The sequence below is a fragment of the Talpa occidentalis genome, unplaced genomic scaffold, assembly GCF_014898055.3.
Source record: "Talpa occidentalis isolate TD23 unplaced genomic scaffold, MPIMG_talOcc4v2.1 talOcc4.16, whole genome shotgun sequence".
Classification (NCBI taxonomy): Eukaryota; Metazoa; Chordata; class Mammalia; order Eulipotyphla; family Talpidae; genus Talpa; species Talpa occidentalis.
Window position 1 is genome coordinate 69,180,278 of NW_023601653.1, and position 19,324 is coordinate 69,199,601.

The 19,324-nt window shown below is 45.2% G+C and overlaps 1 protein-coding gene across 1 annotated transcript in view; it reads right to left on the reverse strand.

The window, feature by feature from the left end:
* The window catches only part of LOC119247043 (uncharacterized), a 206,390-nt gene that overhangs the window by 127,867 nt on the left and 59,199 nt on the right, over positions 1 to 19,324 (reverse strand). Inside the window, 9 exon segments of the mRNA XM_054696783.1 lie at positions 905 to 939; positions 2,948 to 2,959; positions 7,439 to 7,753; positions 7,835 to 7,876; positions 9,575 to 9,889; positions 10,834 to 11,148; positions 11,222 to 11,314; positions 13,623 to 13,940; positions 14,032 to 14,340. Coding sequence (XP_054552758.1) covers positions 905 to 939; positions 2,948 to 2,959; positions 7,439 to 7,753; positions 7,835 to 7,876; positions 9,575 to 9,889; positions 10,834 to 11,148; positions 11,222 to 11,314; positions 13,623 to 13,940; positions 14,032 to 14,340 — 1,754 coding nt within the window.

Consider the following 19,324-nt stretch of genomic DNA (forward strand, 5'->3'; position numbering starts at 1 on the left):
AATATCCCTAGAACATGGAGTATATGGATCCTCTATTTAGGAACCATCAGACTTTCAGGTGAATAGGTATTTAGCTCTTACTTAACTACCCTTTACTGTGATTTTACCTGGTCACCTCATATACCCTTAGATCCCTCAGCTCAGACGCGATGCCCCAGGCGTGGGTTATGATGAAGCTGAAGATGTGCCAGTGCCTGAGGCTTCTTCTGTGTCTGGGATGAGTGAGGGGGAGGTTCCCCTACAGGAGGAGAATGTGTTGAGGGTCACTCAGACAGGTGAGTGGGGTAGTTCATCTGTGATCTTTTACCTCTGTCCTGAGTAGGATGATTTTGAGTTCCCCCCAGGCCTCTCATCCTGCATATTCAAAATTTGTATGACCTAATATATTAACAGCAAAACCTCTACATTATCTTCCTTAATGCTGTCAGGTGTGTTGATATGGAGGAAACATTTGTACTTTTGGCATCATAACTATATCTGAAATATGTGTTCTTAAAGATTTGTAGATGAATTGAGTGTGTTTCCCAATTCAGACAATGGAAATAATCCTGGTAACATTCTTATACTCTCTTGTATGTAAAAGGTAGTTGGAGATTTTTTTAAAATAGTGCAGTGTAAGAATTAATAGGACATTTGGGGGATGTGAGACGGACAGTGAACACATTTTAGCACTAATATGAGCAAGTCATTATGTGGTGGCCTTTAAAAATAAACCCCTGGTGTTGGACTAAAGACTCAGAATTGTGGAAGCAACGAGCTGTTCTACTCCAGATATTTCAGTGGACAGAGAAGACGCTCATTCTCATGGAAGAAGCTCTTGTGACTGTGGAACCGGGAACTGTGGAGAACAGAAGCTCCTATGATGGTGTCTGCGGTCTTTGGAAACACACATCAAGGCCATCACCAGCAAAGGCAGACTGTCAGGAGGAGCTGAGCTTCCTCTGGATCTGCTCTCCTGTCTCCTTCTCTGTGCAAATTCAGACCTGGCCATTGGGAAAGGAAAAATTCTCACCTTCCTTTTTATGATTCTCTTTGCTGTTGGGTCAAGGTCTTACTGAATTGATGAACCAGGGCACAGGTCTTCATAGAGCACCTCTGAGTGGCCACAGATATCTGATCATTCAAAAACCATATACACTGGGTTTTAGGAGGTTTTCCTGATATATCCCTTGTTGTAACTAATTTGACATACCCTGAACCCCCTGAGTGTTACTGGGCCTTCAGGGATGTTTTCTCATCACCATTCATTGGTCCTTCTCCTCCCTGAGCTACTGTCCTGTCCCCTTGTCACAGTTTTGATAAAACATTGCTTCACCATGTTAGACTGTTCTCTGCAGGTCACTAAAGGAACAATTGATCCTGAGAAAGGAAAAGGCAGTTCCCAGCTGCTCCCTGGGGAGATAAGGGGCCCTGCACATGACGATGTTGAATGTTCATCCCCAGAGCATCCTCAGTGCTTTTACAATGATGTTCTTTAAAACTGAGATGAGGCTACAGATGTTCTAAATGTGTGTATTCTGATACAGTGGTAATGGCCTGTATTTATTTATATAAATGGCTCAAAATTAAACATTCTGTGTAAAGTACTTTTGATATTGCTATTTTAGTAAGTTTCACCCTAATTGCTCTTACACTATTAGTCCTCAAACACACTTTTCTTCAAGGAAATAGATGAGTGACCTGACTGTTTTCTCACCTCCTCACAGGCCACTCAAGGTGTACTTTGCCCAGATTCATGAATGTTCCAGGTATCACTTTCTTAGACAAGGGACTCTAACTTGATCCCTAACTGCAAAAGAACATGACCTGTTTAGAGAAAACTGACAGGCTCCATATGCTGGTCCTGAAAATGACACTAAATAATTAGTTAAAGAGGCTAAAGAGAGAAGCCGAGCTCCAAGTGTGGGCAGTTTCATGGACTCAGCTCAGGGCTTTGCGACTCTAATGCAGCTAGTGTCTTCCAAATTTTGATAAGGTAGTGCTTGTGGAGCATTTGAAAAAAAAAAATTGTACATGTAGTTGGTGCATTTTGGAAAAGTTTTCCATTATGTCATGGACATTCTTGATAGTACATATCTTATTTCCCAAAGTACTTATTTTATGAAGATCATAAAACCTTGGTGAAATCTTCTGAAGTTAGAAGGCTGTAAATGTTCGCCATACTGATTTGCAGATGACTTATTATAAAATGTCATGTAGCTCATGATGAACCAGAAATGTTTCCAGACACAATGTAATTCCAGAAGAATTTTATTGTTTGACTTGTCTGCTTGTCTCCCTCTAGCCCTTCCTCCCCTGATCCCTCCAATTCTCTCCCTTGTTACAACTGAAGTAAATAGGTGTGGATGATTGGAAATGGAATAGGAAGAAATAAGCTACTTCAAAAGGGTTTGTAAAGGTGAAGGTTGATACCATGGGCTTAAATAAATGTACTCAGAAGAGGGAATAGAAGAGTTGTTCATGGAAAAGGGTAGAAACCATCAGGATTTATGAAGACCAGGATGTGCAATTTCCTGGAGAAAGGGCAGATTGGGGATGTTGGAGAATAAGGGAAGAGAAGGGCATTGTAGGGAGATTTTTGACATTGATATTCCATAAGCCTGTTGGCAAAATTACAAGAGCTGCAACCATTTCCCTCCTGCCTACTCACCCCATTCACTGTGACTCTCACTTCTGGGTTTAGCAAAGGAGGAGTGGATTTTTTGAAATATTCAGTGAAGTGTTTCCACATGTATATTACTGAGTAAATACTCAGTTCAGAGCTAGGTCTCAGGTTCTTATACTGTTCCAGAAAGTGTGACATTCTTTGCAGTAAAGGAAGCAAGAGTGTTGGATGAGGGACGTGTTACAGGATATTTCAATGGAGATTTCACTTGGGGGTGGGTGTGATTGAAGACTGAATTTTCCAAGGTGAGTAGGGTCAATGTATCTGCACTCTTAACAACACTTGACCTTGATGCTCAGGGTATTAATTAGAAGACTGTCCTTTCATCAGGGGCCCAATTAAAAACTCTGCAGTAAGAACGAAGACAGAATTCTCATTTATTGGGGAAACAATGTTATAGTGGGTTCTTTAAAGATTAATTTGATCCAAAAGTGGTGCTACATGGTGCTAATATCAACATCATCATACCCAGGGTCTTCTTGTCTCAAGACCAATGGGCAGCCTCTTTTCCCCATGCCAGAGATGGCAGCTTCTCTATCAGACTGCAGAGAGAGGCCTGCAAGGTAAAGGAAAATCTAGTTTCGGTGGTGACAATAAAAAGAATTTTTTGGTAGAAGTAGACGAGTGCACAAAAAGACTACAGGGTATCTGTGAGACCCAGCAACTCTCTGAAAAGGCAAAGCTGCTTCTTCCACTCAGCAACTCTGTGCAAAGTCGTTTCTTGCTCTTTACAACTGCAAGGTATTGGGGCAATGATGGCAATGAGACCAGAATGAACACTCTCACACCCATGTGGTCTGATTTCATTAGGAATAGGGGCAGGAGGTGACTTCAGGAATGATTGGTGATTGAGGAATCTAGGGGATTAAGAAACACCTCCTCAACAAAAGTTGGGGCAACCCAGAAATCTTCAGGAGAACAATCTGGGTTCAGAGCAGAGGACAAAAGGAAGCAGCTCAACCACATCCCATGGCCTCCTGCCCCCCAGGCCCCACATGCTGACACATAAGCAGAGGCCTACTCCTAGGAAGGTGGTTTTTCATCTACAACTGAAACAATGCAAGAAAATTATTTCTTAGTTTCATTCTACAGCTGAGATTTTATCATCCAATTAGGGCCTTTGAACATCTGCATTAATAAGAGTTAATGCCAAATTTAAAGATCTGGATACATGGTTCCCCAATCAAATTTTTCTAGCACTCAAATTTAATTGACACTGCTATTGAAACTTTCCAGAATATGTTCCACAAAATGAAAAAAACCCCAAATTTATTGTCAGATCATAATTCTTAATTTGGAGGATGAAAAAAATGAGAACAAAGCCTCTGCCATTCATAGAGGAATGTCTGTAACGAGATGATGGAGGAAATGGACATGATAACACAGGATGTCTCCTCTCAGAAGAGATGAAATAGACAATATCCAGGAATGCTACATCCAGGTCTAGAGGGCCCCAGATGTTGATAGTGAAGATAAACTATTGACGAGTCCAAATTCATTTTTCTCCAGACAAGGAAATGAGGCTACTGGAGACAGAACTGACACTCACCTGGCTGGGAATACACAGCACCAGCTTCCTCCTCTGCAGAAAAGTAATTCCTACTCATTCCTGGGGAAGTAGGAATTTCAGGAACAGGAAACTCTTCAACATCATCATAACCATCTCCCGTGGTTCTGACAGGCTGTCCCGGAGGCTCTGGAAATGGACAAGGACTGAGGCTGGACTGGGGGGTGCTCGGGCCCTTCTACTGCAGAGATTCTAACAGCTGACATGTATAAGCTCTAGAGTCCAGGGCTGTCTGTGGCCCTGGGATCAAAATATATTTCATCTCACTATTTTCAGAATTATTTGATTCTTCCACATATCCTAGTACACTTTCCTAACATGGTCTCTCATACCAGAAAGCATCAACAAAAGCTATGGTAATATGAAACTAGGTACACATTCAAGCACATGCTATGGAGCTGTAAATATAATATGTACAAATCAGTGTCTTGGAGTGAAAATGGATGAAGAGAACCCACCTTCTCACATGCCTCTGAGTCTCTGGGAAACACAGAGCAGGTAGGAGAAGGATCCTGGGTACCTCTCACTCACAGACAGGAGATCCCTTGTCCTGCACCAAAGAGGGCCTGAGTTTCACTCAGGATTCTCTGACATGTCTCATGTCTTATGCCCAGAGCTAGCCATCATAAACATCTGGGGAAGACCTAGGAGGAAAATTCTCCTCTCTTAGGTCCCTTGTCAATAAGAGCTTCCAGTGGCTGGTAAGTACAAGCAACAGTAGTTCATTTTTTTTAATTATTTATGCATACAAGAACTGGGGTACAGGCCAGAGGTGCAAGGGGTGAGAGGATTCACCAGAGACAGAGTGGGCAACAACATAGGGGAATCTATGAAATCACTGCTGAGGGTAGCAACGGGCAAGACGGGAGAAGTCTGCTGTGCCATGTGGGTTAGCTCCCTGGCAGGGGATCGAACTCATGCTGCACTGGCTTCAGACAACTTCATAATGTTGAAACATAACCCTTTGTGCAACCAGGGAGCCCAGAGCATGCTTTTTTCTTTTTTTTAAAAGATTTATTTATTTATAGATACAAGACTGGGGTACAGGCTAGAGATGTAGGGGTGAGAGGATTCACCAGAGACAGAGTAGGGAACAAAACAGGCAAACTGACTGAAATACACTGCCGAGGGGAGCAGTGGGCTAGACAGGAGAGGTCTGCTGCGCCATGTGAGTAGCTCCTTGGCTGGACAGGGATCCAACTCATGCTGTAGAGGCTGCTGACAGCTTCATAGTGCTGTGCTTAACCCCTTGCGCCACCAGGGAAGTCCAGTCCATGTTTTCTAAGTCCTAGCAATATCAATTTTTGGGGTCTCAGTATGTACATGACCCACCAACATCACACCATCTCCTATGCGAACAACACTTCCCAATGCTCACCATGCAAATTCTCAGAAGGTCAATTTTAGATATTACTGAAAAAAATGGCCTTTGTGTCTATAAGAATTCGATGCATGTCTGCAACTGATTAGAAGTAGCTGTGGATACAGAGAACTAGGTCTGATATTTTCCTTTGTGAGGTGACAGAATGGAGAGAGAGCAAAAGGTTTTTGTGAAGAAGACAGAAGAGAATCCTCCCATCCTCATCACAGAAGTTCTCTTCAGAAGAGATTCCTCCTTCTCATCCCCGCAAAAAAGGGAAAATCTGTGTCTCTTACCTGGGGCAGACCCTGTGTCTCCCTTCTCCTCATCCTCCCCTGTGTAATACGGCAACTTAGTCGCTGAGTCTTCAGACAGGTTTCCTGGTGGGGAGAGAACATCACAGACAGAAATCTTTTGCCATAGTAGGAGGCCCGGTGTCAAGGTTCAGAAGACATGGAGCTTCAGATTTGTAGGGAGAGGCCTAGGAGCTCCTGCCTTGGGAGGAGGCTGAGAGGTTGAGTCTATAAATGTGAAGGAAACCATGGTCAGCCCAGGAACAGCGGGGAGATCCTGGGACACACCTGGGCTGTCCAAAAGGTCCTCCTTATCCGGCAGAGCATAGTTATCAATCTCCTGGTACAAGGTCTCATCTATGACATCTTCGAAAGGAAGTGAGGCTGCAGAAAATGGCACGATGTCAGAGAAAAGTCCTAGAGGCAGTCCCTACACAACAGGCAAGGCACATGGTGCTCTCCCGTGCCAACCCATGGGGGTTCCCTCTGGGCTGCCAGAGCCCCTTCCTGAGCTCTGTGGGACAGAGACAGCTTTCCTGACACTGATTGCGATCCTATACTCAATTCCCACTGACATTGTTCTCACAGTAAGTCATAATTTTTGAGAGGTTTTATATTCAACCAAGGATTCAGCTTTCTCGAATCTTAAAGGCTACTGTAGAGAAGGTGCTTTTTGCCAGACTGTGAGGGTGGAGACAATACTGGGGCACTTTCCTTGGTATCATAACTGGCTTAACACCTCCCACGACTTCCCTTTAGCATCCCCATGGCCGACCTTGGTGCTCTGCTCTCCCTCTGTGCAGCTGTATCCCCAGGATGACCAGGACCAGGAAGAGAAGGGCCCCTAAGATGATGCAGACGATCCCAGTCAGGGAGAAGATGCCCAGGCCTGGAGCTGAGTTTGATCTGCTGCCTGAGGACAGAAGAGGGTTGTGAGGTTGAGAGAGGGTTGTAGGTCCAGGAGAGCCCTTCCCCACCCGCCCTTGTCTTGCTCACCCACTGAGTCCTCATCCATGAAGTTAGCACTCAGATATATGCCAGGGCCTGAACCCAAGATGTACCCATACGGATCCTGCCCTGAGATGTGCCAGTTGTCTTCTGCATCTGTTACTAAGGGGTTTTTATAAAGTGAAGTGGATGAAGTTTGGGGGCATTACGGTTACAAGAGGTAACAGGACTGCAGCACCTGAGTATGGGCCTTTCCTGTGCTCATATGATTAATTTTCCAGAATTATGTAGATGCTACTGCACAGGCCTCTGAAAATGTGTGTGTGCCTCTATCTATGACTCAGAGAAGAAGAAGCACTTACTTCCAAGAGTGGGCTGGATTCTTGTCCTCTCACCTGGAGAGAAGGGGATAGAGGGGTCAACTACTGAGCTGGGTGGGAAAGCCCCAGGTCACCCCAGGTCTGGCACCTTGTTCTCTCACAGCTTCCAAGGCATCAGGCAAGAGCCTCCAGGTGCCAGGCCCAGAGCAGCACGTGAATCCAGGAAGAGCCTCGAGATGCCAGCACATGTCCCCTCTTCCATCCCCAACAGCATCGCCCACTCACCCGAGCACCTCACTCCCGCGTCCTCCTCATGCTTGCAGTCGTTCTGCCCCCAGGGAGCCGCAGGGCACTCCCACAGGGAGGACTCCCCGCCCCTGCACCGCACCTCGTCCAGCCAGATGCTGCCATTTCCAGGGCCAAAGGCCGCCGCCCGCGGGGCGTCCAGCGCTGAGCCACAGCCCAGCTGCCTGCACACCACGTGGGCCTCGGCCAGGCTCCAGGAGTCGTCGCACACCGTGCCCCACGCCCCCGCGTGCCACACCTCCACGCGGCCCGAGCACGCGCTGTCTCCTCCCCGCAGGCGCAGCTTCTCCCTGTCTGCAAGGCCAGGGGACCCCTGTTAGAGTCCTGAAGGAGGAGCCCCAGGTGGACCCAGGGAGCTGGGAGGAGCTGATGTACCTGTGCAGGGGGCTGCAGATGGACAGCTCTTGGGCGTCCTTTCTGTGGAAACAAAGGGGGAGTGTTGGGTCAGCGACAGGAGGGGTGCTCTTGCCCCCCAAGAAGGTCCAATACAAGCAGCTGAAATTAATTTATCTTTGTCTGTCTGTCACTCTCTGTGCTCCACAACTAACACACACACACAGATGGAGCTCTCCTAGAGGAAAGACCCTGCACATCTGACTCACACCTGTGCTCATGCTCTTAGCTCAGTGCCAGGTGCCCCACAGGGCTTCATTCAGCATGTGTGAGTGCAGAAAATTCTGTAAGTACTGGGCAGAGGGGACTGATCAATCGCGCTGAATGAATAGATGACTAAAATCTAGTGAAGTATAGTTTCTTTATTATTTATGAGTAGACTATTACAGAAAATACAAAATCATTCAGCGGTCTGTTGTACTAAAAAGAAGATATTTATAAAATAACACTAGAATCACAGAAATAATTCATGTTCAACACTCCACTTACACTTTTTTAAGGAAAAATTACATAACAGGGGGCCTCCCTGGTGGTTCAAGGTTAAAACGCAACCTATGCAGCTATCCGCAGCCTCTGCAGCATGAGTTCAATTGCCGGCCAGCCCGGGAACAACCCACATGGCACAGCAGACCTCTCCTGGCTCTCACTCTGCTCCCCTCAGCAGTGTATTTCGTCAGTCTGCCTATTCTGTTCCCCACTCTGTCTCTGGTGAATCCTCTCACCCCTCACACCTCTGGCCTGTACCTCAGCTCTTGTATGCATAAATAAATAAATCTTTTTTAAAAATGTATAACAGATCAACCAAGAAAGCTGGGATTCAGATCACTCTTAGAAGTGAGCAAAGCAAAAAGAGAGATCTGGAGACCCAAGGTCTCTGCCCTCTCAGCAGTGACAGTCAAGAGGATAAACCAATTCCTCCTTGTGAGATCTGTTTCTTTGCACCTGCCCACAAGAGGTTGGGAGGTCTCCGCTCTGCTCCACTCTGCTCTGCCTTCCAAGGTCCCCTGCCTCACTCCCCCTATCTTCCTTCTCCTCTTGCCATGACAGAATTTTCTCAAAATCCAGTATTACACTGACCAGGATCATCTTCCACCTCCTCCTGCCAGGACTCTTTCTCATCCTTCCCCTCCATCAAAGCAGGACTTCTCCTCTGGCCCCATGTACACCTTTCCACACATTAATCCTCGTGGCAATGAAACTTCAGCCTAAGGAGAGTTTTCAACTAGGGATTTCCTGCTCCATGAAGGCAGAGATTATATATTCTCTCTTCTCTGTCCTCTGACCTGGAGTGTAATTTTGATTCTACAAGACACAGTTTACTCTCTGCCAGCAGACGGACCAGGAGTCTGACGAGTACAGATGCATTTCGATGCAAAAATTCAGGAGCATATGAGACACAGAGCATGGGGACCTGGCCCTCACTTATTTCAAGGTGTTCAGCATAGCATTTAGCTAGTCCTCATTCACTACAATTCCTTAGATGTTGATCAGAGGATTATTCACACTCCCCACAAATTCAATATAATCACCTGGTATTTTTCACATGCACTGCTGTCAGTACAAGTTTCCTTATACTTTCCTCTAAAACAGGTTTGGAACATATGGATTAAATTATTATCCTACTTCATTTCAAAGACCTAACTTGAACTCATAAGCTGGATTTGAAAATAAACATCACTAGTGACAGCCTATGGGGTGATAACCGACACATACAATAGTCACCTGCGCATGTGATCGAAGCTTCCTCTTCTGAAGAGCACGAACTGTATTTCCAAGGGTCAGAAGGACACTGCCAGAGAGACGTATCAGTTTTCCTACACCGGATTCCATCTACCCACCGGGGTCTAGACCCTTCCCTAACAGCAACCAAAGAGTTGAGGGTCCCACTGTCCCCACAGCCAAGCTGTCCGCAGATCACGGACAAAGTCATGGCATCCATGGGGCTGCTGCACACACTGCCCCAGGTCCTGTTGTAGAAAACTTCCAGCCACCCAGCACATTCCTGGTCCTCGCTGACCATCCTGAAGGCCAGGAACTCTGAAGGAGAAAGGGGGAGACAGGGCACCATGAGCACCCCACTCAGTGCTCTGGGCTCTCTGCAGGAAAGAAACGCTAGATGCTGCTTCCTGACAAACTACAGAATCTGCAAACGCAGGTGTGGTGATTGGGGTGGGGGCAGACAACTCCACCAAAGATGTCTGCATCATGATCCCTGGAAACTGTGCATATCATCACCTAACATGTGTATACGAGACCTTGCATGAAAAGAGACTGTGCATGTTTACAATAGCTAGGCTTTGGAAACAGCCCAAATGCCCAAAAATAGATGACTGGATCAAGAAGATGTGGTACATATATACCATGGAATATTACTCAGCATTCAAAAAAGAGAAACACATGCAATTTGCAGCAACATGGATGGCACTGGAAGGGATCATGCTCAGCGAAATAAGCCAAAAAGAAAAAGAAAAATACCGGATGGTCTCACTCATAGCAGGAATCTAGAAAACTTAAATAAGGGACCAGGAAAATGAATAACTATAAGAAAGTGAAAATCAAAATCAACAAAAAACTATGAACCAGAGACACTTTTTGGGGGGCGGGGGGTGAGGGATTGGGGTCAGAATGGGGGGGTTGCAATTGTATGGGGAATATAAAAATAAAATTTATTATTTTAAAAAAAAAGAAAAGAAAAGAAAAGAGACTGTGCAGATGAACTAAGTGAAAACCTTGGAAGGTTTTAACCTGAACATTGAGGATTAACCAGGTGAGCCAAGTGTAATCCCATGTGGGACCCACTGTCTGTAAAAGTGCTGGTTAGAGAGAGAGAGGTGATTATAGAGAACAGTGAGAGATGTGTAACACTGCTGCTCTGATGATAGAGGAAGAGGGCTCTGCTGTCTCTTTAAGACACTGTGCTCAGTGTCTCCCCCACACCCTCACACTCTACCCCCAGCCCCTGGACAATGTGCAGTGCAGACCTGAGCAGATGACCCCGGCATCCTCCTTGTGCCTGCAGTCATGGCGCCCCCAGCCCCGGGATGGGCACTTCCACACCTGGGACTCCTTTCCTGTGCACTGCAGCTCCTCCAGCCAGATGGGGCCTGATCCCTCACCGAAGTGAGCAGAGACCGTGGCGTTGAGGGCCTCCCCACAGCCCAGCTGTCTGCACACCACGTGGGCATCACGCAGGTCCCAGCCATCATCACAGATGGTGCCCCAGGAGCCCTGGTGAAGGATCTCCACTCTGCCGGCACAGGGATGGGCTCCGTCCACCAGGCGGAGCTGTGTGACGTCTGAGGAGAGAGTCAAGTCAAGGAGGCATCTAACCTGGAAGGAGAAGCTGTCCTGGTCCTGGAAGGCCCTCACCTGAGCAGTTGGCTGTGCCCTCCTCTGAGGGTGCAGAGCCTGCTGGTGGAGACGGGGAGTGGGTGCACATGGGCAGCACCTGGGTCTGGTTTCCTGCAGAACAGTGAGGCCAGAGGGTTTTTGTGGTTGAAGAGCAGAAAATGAATTAAACTACATGATAATCTAGTGGAGAGAGCTGAGATGAACATTTTAACAAAACACTCAAGGCATCACTATTTTATAGTTCACTTTCTCTGTGAAATTGTACCCCCCAAAAAACAATATTTCTGTTTTTAAGACAAATATGAGAATCACTAAGAATGTAGTTAGAAAAGTGGGAATATGGCAATAGTGTTGAAGTGTTGCTGAGCTTCCGGACAGTGAGCATTTTGGAGCCAATGCTCAGAGAGAAGCAAAGAACAGAGTTGAGCCTATTTCCCCTTGAGATCTGTGTCAATTCAACATTATAGATAAATTATAGACATGACTCTGAAAACCTCACAAGTGATTTGAAAGCAGGAGTAGTAAAGTGGGAGATCAGAGGAGAATATAAGGAATAGAGCACAGGAGGAAACACTAGAAAACATGAAAGGGGCACAAGAGATATGGTAAAAGGTTTAAGTCGCATATTTATGAAGTTTTAGATCCTTAGATACACAAATGAAAGAAGGAAATGTGGAATATAAAAATCTATTATCACAGTGAGACATTTCGACATCCTGGTGCTTTTTAAACACATACACAAAATTATTTGCTAAGGTGTCCACTGAGCAGTGAGATCTTTGCCTCATTCCCTTGCATCTCACTGATCTTCATGACTTGCTTAAAGGCAACATGATGCAGTGGAGACAACACTGCTTATTCCCTGCACCAGAACAGAAAAGTTGTGCAGGCTCCCCAGCCCATCTGAGTGCACATGCTTTAGGGAGCTGCTCTGTTCAGCCTGTCTTGGGGAGAGGCCACAGGCAGGGGGTCTGCCATCCTGTCATTGAGCATGCTGGTTCCCAGTTCAGGGAGCTCTGGCATGACTTCAGCCCAGATAACTTCATCTATGTGAAACCACCAGAGAGAACCGCCACTGAGCTTCCCCAAATTACTGACCCAGAAATCACAGAAAAATAAAATGCATTTTTTTTCTGTCGCTAACTTTTTGGGGGAAATTGGTACCATAGCAATAGCAGCCAGAGCACTTATCATGAGATCTAAAAAGGAAGAGAAATGCTTTTCTTCAATTAAGCTTCTCCTACAGAGAATTTAAAATGTGTGTCTGCGGGACATGTGCGAGGATGTTGAGAACATATTCATTCACAGGAGTGATGACTTAATCCTTTGGTGTCAAGGCAGTAGGAAGAAGTAAGAAGGGTTTATTACTACAAGTCTGATGGGCTAGGAGGAACTATGTTGAGGAATAAAGGAATGAAGAAAATGAGATTGGAAAAAGTAAAACAAATGATTGCTTCCCATGATCGTATTTTGAAAAATGTGTATTAAGAAGCCAAAAATGAAAGATGTGTCACAGTAACTGAGACAAAAGCTGTCAGTAGGTATTCAGAATATCTGAATTGTATGATTTGTTTAATCTGACCTCAAAACAGAAGAATACACATTATTCTTAAGAGCATGTAGGCCATTGATCAAAACTGATTGCATGTTATGGTAAATGAGTTCCAAATGTTTTTCAAAGGAAAAACTAAGAGAAAGTCATAAAAATCATATATTTTGACCACAGACAATTAATCTAGAAGCAAAAGAAAACTGGTAAAAAAAATTAAGCTGTATTAAAATGTACTTCATGTACAATGAAACAACAACATTAGGAGTACAGGGGATACATTGTGACAAATACTTGTATCTACATAGCGCACTCTTCACTCATGAGCCAGTTTTCCCACACGCCCTGCTCTTGTTAGGGGGAAAGGATGTCCTGAGCTAATCCCATACAGGCTTTGTGGACTCCACCCCCACTCCCGACCAAAGCCATCAAGACATTGGGAAAGATAAATCCCGTCACCACCAAAGGGAAGGTGGCTGGGACCTGAGGGTGGAGTTAAGCAGCCAGGTTTGGTATAAAACCAGACACGTGGGCCTTGGGGTCGCTCTCCCTCTCACCTCCTGGCTTCACGGCTCTTGGCTCACCGCCAGCTCTCAGCCTGCCATTGGGATTCCAGATCAGTGGAAACGGTAGGAGGCATTTAAGACTTTATCTCCCATTTTTTCTCCCTAAATTGTACATTTCCTCATTTCCCCTGCCCTTGTGAATAAATCTTTTATTAACCTTTCGTGTGTGCCTGCAGTGGAGTATTAAGTCCCTTTTAAACATGTGGGTGAGGACCCACAGTCAGGCAACCTGTTTTATATCGGGGCTGCCCTGTAACACTCTGAAGGACCCGAGCACCCTGAGTGCAGCTAGTCCCTCTCTCACCTGAGCAGATCACGGAGGCTGTGTTTCCAGTCCTGCAGTCAGGAGCACCCAGGGCAGTCACCGGGCAGTTCCACAAGGAGGACTCAGCCCCTGAGCAGTGAAATCGGCCCCACCAGACCTGGTCAGCTCCTCCCCTAGAGTGTGCTCCTTCAGGGATGGACAGGGCCGGTCCACAGCCAAGCTGATGACACACAACATGGGCATTGGCCAGACTCCAGTGGGAGGCGCAGAGCACACTCCAGTGCCCTGAAATATTCATTTCCACCTGTCCCTCACACTGAGAGCTGCCGTTGTTCATGAGCCGGATTTCGGTGTATGCTGGGAGGAGAAGACAAGGGTTCAGCCAAAGCTCATGTGTTTCTTACCCCAACATAGTAGGCAGGGAGGGTGAATCCTGCTCGGGTCTCACCTGCGCAGACAATGTGAACAACCCCGCTGTGGTGACAAGTGCCTCCAGGACAGGGCACCCTGCGACACAGCCGGAGCAGAGGCTCCTGCCCTTCACACCAGAACTCCTCAGCAAACATCAGTCCATCTGACTCTCTGAAGGGCACGCCCCCCAGGACAGATGCAGCCTTGCCACACCCCAGATCTGCACAGATGACCTGGGCAGTGAGGGATGTGAAGTTCCTGTCAGACACTGGAGTCCATTCTCCTCTGGAATGCACTTCTACTCGCCCTGAGCAGGGCCCAACCCCTCCAGCCAGACGAACAAATCCTAGAGAAAAGAAAAGTGAGTGAGTGTTCACAACCCCATAGTTCTACCACCAAATCACCCGTGCACCATCACATAGAGCCTTGTCTCTTCCTTCCCCTGTTTTTACCTCTCTCTCCCCAACCCCTGCTGTGGCCTCAGATACTTTGGTGTCCTTTCTGTATTTATTGGAATGTACATGTAATTTGTACACAACTGAGGTCCAGGGAAGAACCTGGCTGATGTGGACCTCCTCCCTCAGCTCCTGACAGGCCCCTCTGAAGAGAGTGAGTGAAATGTCAGGGCGAAGACTGGGCTCTCACTGACAGCGCCTGTCCAGCAACGTGTCTATTTACTAGATATCATTGCCACTATCTGACCTTTGAATGAAAGGTCAGGATAAGGTTCTAAAAATCTGGCTCAGTACGTGAAATGGCAGGGGGAGAAAAGACAGTTTTACCAACAGTCACTGAGGTTGGAATTAAACCATTTAACGTAACACCACACAATCCCAAAGAACCAAATAAGGAAAACTGAAGGTAACAAAGCCCCCTTATATTTTCAGTGCACTGTAGAGAACTGGCCTTCATCTGGATCATAAATTTGAAGAGATGAAGACACACTGTTACTTCAATCAGAAGGATTAGAGGCACCCAAACCCACAACGAAAAATGTGTGGCACTTTTATTGATAATTATCATTGTGTTTACAAAAGACACATTAACCAAAACAAAGAGACACCCCACTGATTGGGAAAAAATCTTTGCACTCCATATAACTGACAAGGGACTGATCACAAAGATATACAAAGACCTTGCACAACTCAACAAAAACAAAGTAAAACTCCAGACAAGAAATAGGCAGAAGAACTTAAAGGACACTTCTCCTGGAAATGCAAATGGCCAACAGGCATATGAAAAAATGTTCAACATCCCTTATCATCAGGGAAATGCAAATCAAAACCACAATGAGATACCACCTTACACCAGTAAGAATGGCACATATCAAAAAAACAAGCAACAACAAATTTTGGCGAGGATGTGGGAAAAAGGAACTCTCCTATATTGCTGGTGGGAGTGAAAACTGGTCCAACCACTGTGGAGAGCTGTATAGATGTTCCTCAATCTCTTAAAAATGGAGCTACCATATGACCTGGCAATTTCACTCCTAGGGATCTACCCAAAGGACACAAAACCATTGATTCAAAAGAGCACCTCTACGCCTATGTTTATTGCAGCACTACTTACAATAGGTAAAACCTGGAAACAAGCCAAATGCCCAAAAATGGATGACTGGGGCCTCCCCTGGAGGCGCAGCGGTTGAGCGCTGGGGTGCAAAGCTGCCCGCAACTTCTGCAGCGCCCGTTCTTATCCCCGGCCACTAGCGAGAGTCCCAGATGGCACGACAGACCTCTCCTGCCACGCCCGCTGCTCCCCTCAGCAGTGTATTTCATCAGTCTGCCTGTTCTGCACCCCACTTTGGCTCTGGTGAATTCACTCACCCTCCCGTGCTTCTGACTGTACCCAGTGCTTGTATAAATAAATAAATATATCTGGGAAAAAAAAGGTAAAAAAAAATGGATGACTGAACAAGAAGATGTGCTATATATATATACACAATGGAATACTATTCAGCAATCAAAAAAGATAAATTAATGCCATTTGCAGCATCATGGATGAGCTAGAAGGAATTATGCTCAGTGATATAAATCAGAAGGAAAAAGAAAAATATAGGATGATTTCACTTATCGGAGGATTATAGGGGAATGAAGTAAGACATCAGGGGAAAAAAATTAATAACAATAAAAAACACAAAAAAACAAACAAAAACAAGCAGACAATCATAAACCAGACACATCCTGCACAGGAGGAGGAAGGAACGTAGGGAGTGAGGAGTACAGGGGACTGAGGTGATGGTGCACAGGTGAATTGGTGGAGGAAATTCTATAGGAATTACACCTGAGTGGTGGGGGGAAGCAAACATTGTTTAAAAATTAACAATGATGTAAAATATACATAAATAAATAATTTTTTAAAATAGCAATGTCTTTAAATACATGTAAATAATACTGGAGATGCACAAGCACTTTCTCCTTATTTTAGCCCAGAGAAGCAGAACTCAGGGAGGTTCTGTCAGAGAGTGACTATTTCAGGATTATTGAGTGGTGATGTAGCTGCTTTGGTGAATGTTTCATGCTCCGCACAGCAGCTCCATGTCCCAAGTTCCTGCAAAGCAGCTCATCTTCCTTCAGGCCCAGTGTAAAGTATATGCCTGGTCCTCTCCCCTTGGTACTAAGCCCATACTCTTGTCTCATAGGGGTGATCCCACTTTCCAATGCAGCCCATGTGAAAGAGAGATATCACCTGAGCCATAGGTGGGATCTCAGGTCTAACCTGAGGAATCTATTCTCTGCATCCAAACCTGAGTTGGGAGAACCCCAGTTTTGCACACCTCACCTTCAGCTTAGGGTTATTTTGGTCAGAGGACATTCCCCTCTCACTATTAAGGCCTTAGGATTTGGTTTTCTCTAGAGAAGCAAGGCAGCAAGGGTGACCTGATTGGTTGTCACCACCTTTCTTTCCTTATTCCTTCCCCTCTGACCAAGATGTCTCCTCTGTCCTCCCTGCAGCTGTGACTCATCTGCTTCAAAACCAATTCTCAAGGCCCCTGACCAGCAGCTGTGCCTGCCTCTGATCCTTCCGGGTCTTCATCCATGCCTCCAACCTCTGACTGTTCTATTGGAACAGAGCACTGGGTGCCTGAGATGTGGGAAATGTCTCCACAGGATGTGGCATTTGGCCACCAGGGAGCCACACAGATGAGGTATCTTCTTTGAACACAAAACTCATCCTCCACCTTGGGACAATGGGGCTGCTCTGCACCTTGAAAGCCAGAGGTGGTCATGGTGACCTTCCCCTCAAGGGCAAAAGGGCAAGGAGAGTCAGTCACAGGAAGTCCAGAAATGGGCCAAGATTCAGCCTTTAATTGGGAAATGATGAAATGGAGACAGGGCAGCTTCAGAGGAGGCATCTCCAAACTCAGCACAGGATTGCTACCTGGGTAGAGAGAGGCCATATTGAGATGCCCCTTCATATTGTTGATTCAAAATACAATTGTCATTTCAGAGCTGTTCTGAAATGCTGGGAATGTGAATGCTGGGAATGTGAATTATAATAAATCAATGTTCTTTTCTCTTCAGGAGGTTACATGTAGTAGAGGAAAAATAACCAGTAGACAGATTTAAGACTTTTGAAAAGATTAGGAGATGCCTCGACAGCAAAATGCAAGGAGGGTGCTTCAGAAGGCAATTTATTTATATGAATCAACCCCACCTCAGGCAAAATGAAAGTTGTGGTCAGACACATCCTTGTCTGGCTTCATGCTGTAAAGATACCCATGTCCTCAGGCACAGATGGCATCTACACACCCCTGCATCCTCATGCTGCTCAGGGAACCCCTTATGTGTCTTCTCAGCTCCCCAGCATTCCCCTCCCTCCTAGCTACTTTAAATTGCTTCCTACTCCTTTTTTTATTTTTTATATATTTATTACATTTTTTTTCATTTTTACACAATGTATGCATTTTCATCTTGGTTATATTCCCCATACAACTGCACCCCACTTATTTTGACCTCATTGCCTCCTCTCCCCTCGCCCCCGTAGTGTGTCTCTGGTTTATAGTTGCCTGTTGATTTTGATTTTTTCTTTATTATAGTTATTCTTTTTCCTGGCCTCTTATTTAGGTTTACTAAATTACTACTATGAGTGAGACCATCCAGTATTTTTCTTTTTCTGTCTGACTTAATTCACTGAGCATGATCCCTTCTAGCTCCATCCATGTTACTGCAAACTGCATGTGTTTATTTTTTTTGTTTGCTGAGTAATATTCCATTGTGTATATGTACCATATCTTGTTGATCCAGTCATCTATTTTTGGGCATTTGGGTTGTTTCCAAAGCTTAGCTATTGTAAACAGTGCTGCTATAAACATAGGGGTGCAGATGCCCTTTGGAATTAATGTTTCTGTGTCCTTTGAGTAAATATCTAGGAGTGGAATTGCTGGATCATAAGGAAGCTCTATCTTTAGTGGGTTAGGAATCTCCACACAGCTTTCCATAGTGGTTGGACCAGTTTGCACTCCCACCAGCAGTGCAGGAGAGTTCCTTTTTCTCCACATCCTCGCCAACATTTGTTGTTGCTAGTTTTTTTTTTAATATGCGCCATTCTCACTGATGTGAGATGGTATCTCATGGTAGTTTTGATTTGCATTTCCCTGATTACAAGTGATGTTGAACATTTTTTCATATGCCTGTTGGCCATTTGCATTTCCTCTTTGGAGAAGTTTCTTTTTAGCTCTTCTGCCCATTTTTTGACTGGATTATTTTCTTTGTTTTTGTTGAGTCTCATCAGCTCTTTGTAGATTTTTGTGATCAGTCCTTTATCATTAGTGTGTGGGCAAAAATGTTCTCCCAGTTGGTGGGTTTCTCCTCGTTTTCATTATTGTCTCTTTTGCTGTGCAGAGCTCTTTAATTTGATGTAGTCCCAGCTGTTTATCTTTGCCTTCACTATCACTGCTTCGGGTGATGTGTCTGTAAAGATGTCTTTGAGGTGCATGTCATGTAGTGTTTGCTTCCTACTCCTTAAAAAATTTGTTTCTTCCCTCAATCCATTCTTCTCAAATACCAAAATGCAATTCATTTTGGGGCAATGCAATAAAATAAATCTATGTAATTTCTTTCCAAAAAACACACAGACTAACATTTTATTTCCTTCACTATTGAGTTGTCAGAGCATGGCTACTTAACCTCCAAATTTGAGTTTACACAAGTGTCTTGAAAGAAAATAGAGTGTATTCTCCAGTAGCAATGAGTGAGACTATGACCCAAATTATTTCATCTATAGCTTTTTGGTTCTACTGGCAAAAGAACAATGAATATCTATGCTTAATTTTAGAAAGGAGACATGAAATTTGGCACAAATACAATTCTCTGATTTGTTCAGTGATAACC